The sequence below is a fragment of the Triturus cristatus genome, chromosome 7 (genome assembly GCF_964204655.1).
Source record: "Triturus cristatus chromosome 7, aTriCri1.1, whole genome shotgun sequence".
In the NCBI taxonomy this organism is placed as follows: domain Eukaryota; kingdom Metazoa; phylum Chordata; class Amphibia; order Caudata; family Salamandridae; genus Triturus; species Triturus cristatus.
In genome coordinates, this window is record NC_140590.1 from 342,213,241 (window position 1) to 342,225,465 (window position 12,225).

At 44.1% G+C, this 12,225-nt stretch overlaps 1 protein-coding gene across 1 annotated transcript in view; it reads left to right on the plus strand.

Annotated features, from left to right (window-relative positions):
* KDELR1 (KDEL endoplasmic reticulum protein retention receptor 1) overlaps positions 1 to 12,225 on the plus strand; it is a 166,039-nt gene that overhangs the window by 117,250 nt on the left and 36,564 nt on the right. Inside the window, exons 2-3 of the mRNA XM_085616463.1 lie at positions 1,251 to 1,351; positions 4,255 to 4,413. Coding sequence (XP_085472589.1) covers positions 1,251 to 1,351; positions 4,255 to 4,413 — 260 coding nt within the window. The remainder of the gene's footprint in view (positions 1 to 1,250; positions 1,352 to 4,254; positions 4,414 to 12,225) is intronic.

Consider the following 12,225-nt stretch of genomic DNA (forward strand, 5'->3'; position numbering starts at 1 on the left):
CAATGTTTGTTCATTTTATGTAGAACGGCGTCCAGTGAGCTTGTGAGAGGAAACAATATACTACTCTATCAGACTACAGCTGACTCCCAATTTGAAAACGTTTCATTCTGTGCTATGAGACTTCAAGCTGCCCAGGTTTCCTTCTAATGGCTCAGCAGTGGTTCTGTCATTTTCAAGATAATATACCGCCTTCAGTTTTGCTCTGCGCATTGGGGCTCTACTTTTTCTTCACTGCGCCCGTTTATGCCAAATGCATCAAGACCAACTCAGTGCTGACATAAACAGGAATAGTTTTAAAAATAAGAAGAAAAGTATATTGGTATGGTAAAACATGATCCTCGTGTGTTGCAGTAATGCTGGAAATAGTAAATATTTACTCAGAGAAACCACAAATGTGTGGGGAGAACCGAGGTGGAGTCATGAGGGGGAAGAATTATGGGGGCCTGAGTTATGGCGATGGACAGTGTCATAAGTTGAGTGAGTGGAAGTGCTTATGGTTGGAGGAAGGAGAGACGGAAGGGGTGGAGAGTGTCGCTGCAGAGGTGGAGGATAGCTATTTATGCTGCTGGAAGAGGTTGAGTGAGGACTTAACAAGATCAGAGAGGATACTGGATTATGAAGGACACAATCCCATCATCCAAAGATTGATGGTGCGTGTGGTTTTGGGCAGTGCATTATTTGTTTAGCTTTGGTCACACCAAGATTTCAGCTGCCAGAACTGCTATGGTAGTGCTTAGTTGCAAAGTGTGCACTGCATATAGTTAGTGTGGGTTGCAGGAACCCAATATTCCAGCAGATTGTTTGTCACGATTGATGTTGGCAAAGAATGCTGTTGAGAGAGTGAGTGAGGATTTGGAAGTAGATATTGTGGCATCTGATGTAGAATTGGTAGAAGTTCTTCTTTTTGGTGTTAGGTGGGAGTACCAGCAATGCACCATGTAAGTATAGCTTACTTGAAAAGGTTAAAAGTATATAAGGGAAGGCTGTGATGAGCTCAAGAATTTTGGTTGAGTCCCCCAGATGGCTGAGGAATTTTTCTTCATTTTGAGACTCTGCGACTTTGCCTTACCATGTCAGGGTACAAAGCATTATATAAAATCTACAATACTAAAGTGTTCTACACCCGTTTGTCATAACCCTGCTTAAATTCATGTACTGATCTTGTCATTCGTGATGTTTAATCTGAGGCCATGCAGATATTCAAACACAAACCAAGTGATTCCTTGTACTCCTTTTTATACCCCCTCTAGGCATCTCTGGGAAAAGCCAGATCCTTTTCGCCATTGTTTTTACTACTCGATACCTGGATCTGTTCACCAACTATATCTCTCTCTACAACACAAGCATGAAGGTAAGTTCTTCATGTCTGTACGCTGTAGGTCTGCTATTCATTCTTTTGTGCTTTTTTTTTTTTAAGTTGTACAGTAAACACTGGAATGATTAGGGAAACTCTGGAATCTGGGCCAAAGGATAGGATCCAACCAGTCAAGAATAGTGCCTGATTCTCAAGGGGATAATCTAGAACTATCTTTCAATTTAGTGAAATACATCCTAGTCAAAAGACTAGATGCTACTCTCTTAGCCACCTAGATCAGGCAGTATAGATGCACAGAACATCTACACATAGATGTTAGAAGAATACTGCATCAGCTCGCCACAAGAGGTATGACTGTAACCAATCTTGTACCAAACACTTAGATTTATGGTAGAAGGCTGTGGATGACCACGTCCCCCTATATTACTGAGCACTGCCATAAGGATAACCCTCACCCTCCAAACCACATACCCACACAGAAGATGAGTCTGAAACAGTCTTCCTACAATGGGAATCTTTGCTGATTGAATCACAACTACAGACTGCAGTCTGTATAAACCCCAAGAGGCTAAGAAATTGGTTAACGTGGCACTTTATAAATACGCAGTAACTTAACAGTCTAGGTGTTGATTACTTTAGTTGTCTGCTTATTATAGTGTCCACGTAAGTGTATCTCACAGTTCGGTGCAGTGTTTGGTCTTCTCACTGAAAGTAAGGTGGTACTTCCATCACACTCCCCGTTGTGGAGATATTACCATACTTATAGAATACAAATTGTATTTAAGAGAAATCTTCTCATCTGGAACAAACGTTTTAGGCCAAGAGACCAAGATTAAAAGTATTTCTCCCAGGATGGCAGATGCAGAGAAGATGACCTAAGAGGAGGAGATCGGTGCAGGACATGATTAACCTTAAATAGGAGGACTAGCTTACCACGATAGACGGCCATTGACGCTGTTGTGTTTCTCAGAGTGCCATCATATTCTCGAGCAATGCTGCTGTATGGCAAAGAGGTTCTACAACCCTTTTTGGTGGACAAGGTGACAGAAAAAGCCAGAAATCAATTAGTATCTGTAGCAATGCGTTTGGTACAAAGAACTGGTAATGGCACTACATAACCACTTTCTGAAAAATCTGTTTGTTTATGTTGCCTTCGGTCAGGCCATGTGACTGTTTTTACTGGTGTAAGGAAACACCTCCTCTACAATTGTATATTGATGGACAGGTATGTACGCTCTTCTTCAGTGTGCCATGCGCACGCACTCGGTTGACTTTAATCATTTTGTTAATTCGGTCAGTCTTCGTGGCTCAGTTGTTTGTCAACCTCCTCACAAAAGTTGGATGCCAAGAAACTCCAGAGCACCTGCCAGCAAAAGGGTTTATGTGTACCCAATGAAACCCCAAAATGCTGCACGGTTTACTCTGGCAGTACTCATAAATGTTATTATTAGAAGTGGCTATGATGAAATGAATGAACATTCAAATATGTAGTAGTGAGTCAATGTGTCTTTGTCTTAGGACTAAAGTCACTATTACAATAAGAGGAAAAACCTTTGTCTCCCGCAAATGACTAAAGTCCTAAATCCTGACCAGATAATGAGTCTTAGGAATGAAACCATCAGTATTTAAGGCATGTTAAAGCACTGTGCTGAGTAAAGAAATTATGTTTTTGGGAAATGTAAGTCTTGTTTTATTAAGTATATGTTGAAACCATAAAACTATTTAACCATAAACGAGGGAAGTCTGCTCTATGTATATGTATTCCTTTTGTCAGTAACCTTACTAACCACGAAAACAGACATTCGTCTATCGAACTTTTATTGAACCCACTTACCAGTAACCTTTATGTTCTCCAAGTCTTTTCTGTCAACACAATGTCTGTGTAGTTCCTGATTCTAGTATATCGTTTTAATGTTTCTTGTATATTGGAATGTGAAGGATCAAGGTTTCCAGCCACGTGTACAGCTATACATTTCCTGTGATTTCCATTTGTCCCTGTAAGTTTCCAAGTCTTATTATGTTTTGGCAACAGTCTGTAGGACCCTGGTTCTGATGGAATCTTCACACTGAAAATCTGGTGCTATTCAGGTACTCCTTCGTATGCCGTTAGGTTAATCAGAGCCTCGCCCTCCACATCCTCTAGTTTGAAAGGTTAGCCCCCTCAATCTCCTCTGCCTAAGCCTGGCTATATCATAGATTGTGGGCGCCGTAACTGACCCCGGTGTGCTGCCTTCTGGTATTACCACCTAAACTAAGTCCATCACAGAGAATCCAGTGTCATGGTTAGTGGGGGCGGGAGGGGGGCACACCTTTCTCTTGTAAGTGTTCTATTGTTCCTGCTACTGCAAGGATTGGGAACAAAAAATCTGGCTTATTTATTTAGACTATTGGAAGACTGAATAAAAATATACGTGCCTTATATCAACATACATCAAATTCATGGTTTCATCTGCAACTTGTGAAGGATTATATCAGAAAAGTTGAGATGGTGGGGCTGTGTCGATATTTAAGTGGTACATGGGAATTGAATGCAATAAAGCCAGAGTTGGAAAAATCTACATTACAGTTACAAGACAAAACAAAAGTGGAAGTAATCGGCAAGTTTCATTTTTTGAGATGTGTGTGCTATACTCCCTCCTGAACCAGTTAGGTCCTATCATTAGGTAAACCTGGCAGTGGAACGAAAACGCATGAATTGCAACTGACAGAAACAAATAGTCATGCAGATTGAATGTCTGCATGTTTTCTATGGATGATTTTCAACAGGTTAAGATGTTTTTGCAGTTCAACTTTGTATTTTGTTTTTCCTCTCGTCTTCCATTCATACATGGCCTGTTTGTCACTCACTTCTTGCTTCACTCTGTTTCCACTTTCCGTTGTTATAATATCCCATCCTGCACAAACTATTCTCCTCAACTTTCCTACCTGACCTTTGATAGGTGGTCTATATCGCCTGCTCCTACGCCACTGTCTGGATGATCTACAGCAAGTTCAAAGCTACCTATGATGGAAACCACGACACATTCCGGGTGGAATTCCTAGTAGTCCCTACCGCGATACTGGCCTTCCTGGTGAACCATGACTTCAGCCCACTGGAGGTAAATCAGTATGCTACCTTAGAGTGTCTATAAATATCTTTGCCTTTATCTTTGTGGTTTGCAGTGCTGTACTGTTGGATTCAGCCTGTTCTATTGTAGATGCAGTGCCATCTTCTGAACAATGCTGGCTTTGTGCTTAATATATTTAATGTAGTGATACCAAAGAGGCGCGTTTAGTATTCCCTTGCAGTCTGCCACTTGTGCATTCCATGTGTGGGTTTGCTGCTTGTGTACCTTGCTTTGGCCCCAGGTTTTGGCAGATTAGACAAGGTTAACTAGATTTTGCACAAGAGTTTTTTGTGCAGTGTTTTTTAATTTATTAATGTAGTTGCTGCTGTGCACTTTTGATTAATGCTACACCTAGGCTCTACAGCTATCAGGTTTCTGTCTGACCACCACAGAGCTTATTTTATTCAGGTGACCAATATAGATAGACAAAGGTGTGTCACCATGGGCCACTCACCTGAATTTCCAGAGCTTTTGCAGAAGCAAAGATCTTCCACTTACCTTGAGGTTAATTCTTAGTATCAGAAGGTTACAGCTGACACCAATGACTGACCCTTGGTTTAAAGGTGATGGGGGGGGGGGGGGGGGGGGGAGAGTGAGTGCAAGCAATGGTTCTGGTACTTGAAGCTCCTGTGGAAAGAATGAGTGGCGTGTATTGATCCTTTTGAGTAGAACACTTCATGTTCTATTGTACGGTGCACACCTTCTGCCAGGTCACTTTAGGTAACCACTGTCAGATTGAGCATGCTTTACTCCTCCCCGCTTCAGTTATTTGTGCCTAACTTCCACAATCCCGAAACCTAGTTACGGAGACCATCATCAAGTTTAACCTTCTACACTACATAATGTGAAATTAGACTTGTGCTAATAATTGCTCTTTTTCAAAAAAGGGTAATTTAGAGAGTTTTTGGGGTACAAGTCCTCGAAAAACTAACAAACAAGAATTACTGAAAGAAATATGACTCCGCTTGGGGGTCCTTTGAACACTTACCCCCGCGGTAAAACTCAAGCGCATGTTTTTAGTTTCTTCACTGGTGATAACAATCCTATTAACTTCCTTTTATGTTGTGTTACTTCAAACACAACACACGTGTCCCTTTTTAGGTCTCGGCTAGCGAAGGCTGCGCTTGCGCAGTCTCGCTCGCGAGAGATAATGACTTGGAGAAGAGGGGCTTGAACCCGCCCCTCTTCTCCCCTGTTCTCCATTGGCTGGCCTCGTAAATGCTGGCCAGCCACTGGAGAAGAGGTCAGTCACTCCGATTAGGCCCCGTCCTTTTCGGATCGAGGGGCGTGTTTTTTGCGAAAAGTCTCAGGGAGGAGACAACAGCAAAACACGCCCCCGAATCCGAAAACGACGCTGCGTTTCTCCGAGGCATTTCTACTCTGCCTCGGAGAAAGGCAGTGGTGTGATCGTCCGCTCCCCCTGCGTCCGGTTGCTGCTCTGGTCTCCTCACCTCTCCAAGGGTCTTCTTGGTATGTAATATGTAGGCATAAAATATGCTAGTGTACGAGTGCGTAATGACAAGTCACGTTTATGCTAGTGTACGAGTGCGTAATGTACGACGCTCGACAAAGTACTATTACATGAAAATTCATTACATTTGGAGGAAATCATTTTAAAGAAACTCAACGTGTGGTTTTATTTTTTTTAAATTATAATTTAAGTAGTAACAAGCCGCGAAACGTTTAACTATCCAAATAGTGCAATTTTCGTTATGACCGTCACGGGATCTAGTAGCTAGAACATTGCGGTTTGTTTCTTTCAGTGAAATCCGGTCCATTGAAAAATGGCGCGTCCTTTTCGTGTGTGGTTGAGTTGTCGGCAACGTCGTGAAAAATAAACGTCACGCATTATTTCTGCCCGCCTATATGTTTTATTGAAAGGGGGCTGAGACCTGCGTTTGTGCAAAGTTCTACATTGAAGTCTTTAGATCCGTTGCCTCGAGCGGGGGGCTTGAGGAGCAGCCGTCTACACTGCGGGCATGCACGTTTCCGTTGTGTGATGCGCTGGTGACGGGCTTTCCTTGTTGGCTTTTGGTTGCATCAGGTTTTTAGGCGTCCTAGATAATGCCTGTCTGAAGTGTTGTCATCCCATTACGGTCCTCATGGTTCAAGACCAGAACATGTTGTCCAGCCGTATGCGAACTCCATTTACCTTTTAGTCCATCTTTCTAATTTCCCTAGCGCCTGTAGACAGGGTCTCATTAAGGCACTCTCCTAGATTCCTTCGGGGGTCCTTCGCCACCCTCGCGCCGAGAGGGACGGCAACATCTGCCGGTGCCCCTGGTCCTCCGCAGTCTCGCACCACATATACGGGCGTTTCAACGATGCCCAGAGGAGGTGAGAGATGGTGGGCTTTTCTGCGGTATTCGCAATAGGTTCTCAACAGAGTGCATCAGACCCCTCCCCTAATTTTATCATCACCCATAGTTATTATGATTCAGCAGCAGACCTACAGGAGGGGGCAAAGGAAAGTGGTCGGCCCGATTCAAGTTACTGTGGGCATAACTCGTATGGCATTATCTATAGCAATTCTTTGTTATCCATTTTGTGCCATCTTGGTGGGACTGTTTCTATGATGTCAGTACGTTGCTGTCAAAAATGGCTATATTGGGTTCTACTAAACTACCCGAAATTCTACATATACATGTTTACATTAACTGCTTCTGATTCGCACTATCTCGTGATTTAGTTTCAAAGGATTAACTATTTACTAGTGGTTTGCAGCCCGGTCCTACTTTTCGTAGGGATGCAGAGGGGGGATGCTTATTAAATTCAGTGATCTAAAAAATATAATTTCTGTACGTACTTTCTCGCATCGTAACTTGAGAATGTAACACATGAAATAGTCTGATGTAATGGCTATGGAACCAAAAAAAGTCCTGTTTTTAAACAGCCGACTTGGAATCACTAATTAAACATATTGTGGAGATCCAGTCTCCATTAATTAAAAAAGACAAGGTTGGCAGGTACACACTAATATAACCTGATTGTAACAGCACTCTGATAACCATACGCAATATATATGCACCAAACTCGAATGCGAATGCATGCCTGTGGTCCTTGGTGAAGCGGGTCATATATGAGAGGGAGACATGGTGGTGGGGAACTTTAACTTGGTATGTGACAGAGAACTAGACCGCTCCAACCCCCATGGTCAGATGGATGCAGCAACTAGCAGGAAGCTTTAGACCCTAGCAGAGGAAATGGAGCATGTAGACTCGTGGTGCTTCCACGGAAGGTCGAGGGGCTTCTTTTACTTTTGAGCAACACAGAGCATACACCAGAATCAACGACCTAGTGGAGTAGACATTAAAACGCAGGACAGAACAAACATAGTTGACATGCAGGTATACTGTCCTCTCTGGTAGTGGGAATTGGGTACTTTCGAGTAACGAGTATCTATTGATGGATCTGGTTAACGTACACGAGCTAAGAGAAAAGATAACGGAGTTTGCGGACAATCGCACATTGTATAACGCATCCCTTCATTTCAATGGGATGCACTGAAGGCATTTCCTAAAGGCACCCTGATAGCAATGGCCCAAGGAAATGGCGGGAGAGACACCTGTAGACATATAAAATAACACAACAGTTGAGAAAAACCGAAACAAGCAGCAAACTGTGGCAAGTAGAATAATCAGTCATATCCACCAGTAGCACAGAACAAGCATTTACAATGCAACGGTCTCGGCAGTGTTAAAGTTAGAGCTATTGGCATTGCTCATGACAATGCCGTTTCTTTACATGTTTTAAAAACAAAAACATAAACAAAAAAAATGTCATGAGTAATGCTAATAGCTCTAACTTTACCAATGCCGAGACCATTGCATTGTAAATGCTTGTTCTTTATGTATTCTGCTAAAAACGTCCTTATTAAAATTCAAACTGTAGGGATGTCCTTGAAGAAAGGAGAACCCAAAAACGAGAGGCGTCAGGCTCCTGCACTAACTTGGGGTCCTTGTAATGGGCCAAAATTGGTGGCACTTTGAGTGGCAGTGAGAGAATGTTGGTCGCAGTCAAGAGAGGTTGAATGATCAGGGTTTAAGGTTGTAGAAAATTGTCTCTCAGGGATGGGATTCCAAGAGAGATTGCAAGCCCCTAAAATCCCTGCTCTTTGTCACTGGCGTTGGAGCTCAGAACCCATAGACGATGCTGGCGAGAGACACTGCTGTCTCTTCAGACGAATTGACAAAGCCATGCTGGAAGCCACACTTTGAAAATGGTATTTATAGGCGTGTGTGCAGGGGTGTGGGGGTGCTACCTGTCAATAAAAAGACAAGCTCCGGCAGGAAACCGGGGCAAGGAATAGAGGCCCCTTAATTAGTCAGCAGTCGTCGTATAACAAAAAACAGACCCCCTGGCAGGGAGTGCAGCTTAAAACTGAGGTCTTTATTTGCTCAGCAGTGCATAATTGTACAAACAAATATAACAGACATTCAGACATGAAACAAGGACAGCAGGAAACAGAGGCCTTTAATTGGTTGCTTGGGAGTGCATGTTGTTTAAAAATAAATACCAGGCACTTGTACTTCATTATATAGACATGTTTACAGTGCACACAAAATTAAAGTGCATAGCATGCCTTTTAAATTAAACACTCAGCAGGGCGTGCAAAATAAACTACGTAGTAGAGTACATGGAACCTACCTAATTGGAAAATAGTTATGACAATGGGGAACATACAGCGCAGGCAGGCCAAAGTACGACAGAGGTGAGATGATGTCTGATGGTAGAATTATCACATTGACTCACCATCAGAGAATTTTGACTCTTATCCAGTTAAACCATTTCCACCACACAACTTAAGCATAAATAACAGTTGGATATAAAGGGCTGCCATTTCATAGGGAATACATGGGGGAAAGATAACGACTCTCGCTTCTTAATTGAAACACTTGCCCTCTACAGAGGAGGGACCTGTTCCTTCCTCTGTTTTCCAAGTTACTGTACATGGGTATTATTTTTTTAGTGACACTCTTCACTACTCGGTAAAAAGAATATAAAGAGATAACAAACCAGCGCCACTGTATCCTAGGTACAGCAGAATCTATTTTGATCCACTTTAAGTAATTGTAATGCTGAAAGGAAGACATCAGTTGTAGGAGAGTAGGATCTGCTTTTATGGTTACCCCCACTTTTTTGCCTGGTGTTATACTGTTTCTGACTGGAATCCTGCTAGTCAGGACCCCAGTCTCTGTGCTTTCTCCCCTAAAGTGGTTATGGTGAGTACTTATGTACATCCCAGATTGGCTACTGGTGTCCCCTTTTAAGTCCCTAGTATATGGTACTGAGGTACCCGGGGCATAGGTATACCAAGGGTCACTCATGTACTGAAGCATGTATTATGCCACCCATGAGAGACCACTCAAACTGTCACTGCAGGCCTGCCATTGCAGCCTGTGGAAGCCGGTGCTGGCACCACTTACAACATTTATAGGTTTCCCTATGTCTGAGATCACTGCACTGAAAACCAATACGTCACACCTAAGGCAGACCTTTCAATCCTGAGGGCAGGGTGCTCGGTTCTAAGTGTGAGGGTTCTCCTGCATGTGCGGGACATCCCTACAACCTTCGGAGTCCATTCTCCCAGGTTGTAAGTGCATCAACCATTACGATATATACAGGCGCCATGCGTCATTACGCGATGATTATCTCTAAACTGGCTGTAACGAACCCTGCCATGTTTGGTATCAAACATGTTGGAATCATACCCCCACACCAAGGTATGATTCCATGCACTGTATAGCTTCTCCGGGAGGCCCTCGGTGCTCCCTGTACCAGTCTTCCTGAACAGGACAGCAAGCTAGGGCTGCTGCCGACCAGAGACATGTTTCTTCCCTCCTGCTGCTGAGCCAAGCTCGAGCAGGGGAAGGCAGAACAATAGATATCCTGTCACAGGGAGTTGTGACTACCTCCCAGACATGGTTTAGTGTATTGGGGCAGGGTGGGGGCGCATGCCAGCACAACTGAGACTGCCTGAAAGGCACATTTGGCACCCTCCTTGCCTCCTGGTCACCTCTGAGTGGCATGGACTCTGTCTCCTCTTCCTGAAGTCCTCCATTGCGTTCGACAGCGGTTTCCGACGCCACTTAGCACCTCTGCACCCAGCTTCCCTGGAGTAGGTGTCCTGGTTCCAAGGGTATCCATGGGTAGGGTGGCTCTCCAACCTTCTGTCTTCCATAGGGTTTCTTCAGGGTCCACTGGGAAGGGTCCTTCTTTAAAATGGCAACCGCGACTTACCTATTGACTTGAATCGCGCAAGTGGTCGTGTCCTCACTCTGCATACAGCCTCCGCGGGGTTCCTGATTACTTACCTCGGGTGGTTCCTTGGGTCCCCAGCACTTCTACGTCTTCTGGGTATAGTCTTGACTTGAGTCATGGTTCGCATCCCACTATTTTAGTATATGGTTTGGTCTCCCCCTGGCGACCACTGTGTATTCGTGCTACTTACCTGTTTTATTTGCAAAGTATTGTGTGCATTGTGTATATCTCTCAGTAGGAGATTTTTGTATGTGTTAGTGTGTGTCTGATAATAAATATATATTTTTATAAATACACTGTGTGGTTCTTTTTCATTTAATCTATACCATCAAGATGATGTTCTGGTAAAACAAGCTGCTTTAACACTCCTTCTGGACTAAGCATGAAGGCTGTTCTCCACAGCTACCACTTAAAAAGCTTTCTAAGGTTGCCTAAGACCACTAAAATCACCATAAGGGTTGTCAAGATTAGGTAGCTAGCGGAGTCCCCATGCTTGACTGCTGAACTCTGAGAAACACTATCCCTCCCACCGGCTGACATCAAACGCTTCTTGCGATGTGACGCTGCTGCACGGATCTCGCCAGCAGGATCCGAAAACGCCGATCGGCCGTGCACCGTACTTCACAAATTTATTTTCTGTGTTTGTGTTGCCTTTTGCTGGAGAGCCTTCCCGTGGTTTGAAAGCATGAAGCATGTGGGTCCACTTTAGTGCAGGCTTACACCTGAATTGAATAGGTGGAATTGTTGGAAATATGATTCTCCTCAAGTGTGACTTTTCAGTTCCATTGAGGGTTACCAGAGTGGAGCAGAGAGTCGGAGAGAAGCTGTGAGGCGAGAATGGCCGTACTTATCCAAGGGGAAGTAATGGAAAATAGCGCTTGCTGGAGAGAATTGAAAATCCCTGTGGCGGTGGACGGAGGAAAGGCACAAGGCAACCAACTGACCCGAGGTAGGTGGGCCCAGCGTGCGAGGAGTCGCGGGGTGGGCTCAACCAAAGGGTCGGGGGGGAACCCATGTGTCCCAACATAATGCGACAGCAGACTGGTAATCCTACAACAACTCCGGTTATACCAAAGCAGCGGATCAAGATGTCTCAGTGCTGCGTAGTAGGCTGGAGAGAGAAGAAGATCCTAGCTAGCGTGGGGATGCCATCCACCATGGAAGTACAGCGGGTTGATATGGCGGAGTCGGCCCATTCATCTTGCTCAACAGGAGAAGAAACTTTTTAGAGGAAGAAGGAGATGAGGCGGGTAATGAGCTATTTCAAGAGAGCTCTCCTTAAGTGATTACCCAACCCACCTCCTACCCGATTGTGGCAGCATCAAATGTAGCTATTGCCGACCCAGGGAGGCCAAAAGACTACCCTTTGTTTAAAAAAAAGTCTGCCCAAAACAGATATGCTACAGACAGAGACTATCTTGAACCCGCTGAAACTGCCTCAGACTGAGGACAATAGGACATCAGCCATACCTGAAGCAGTAAGGTTACCAAATGCCACTGAACTAGTTTGGCCCTTGAGTCAGTAAGTACAGGTCTAAAGCC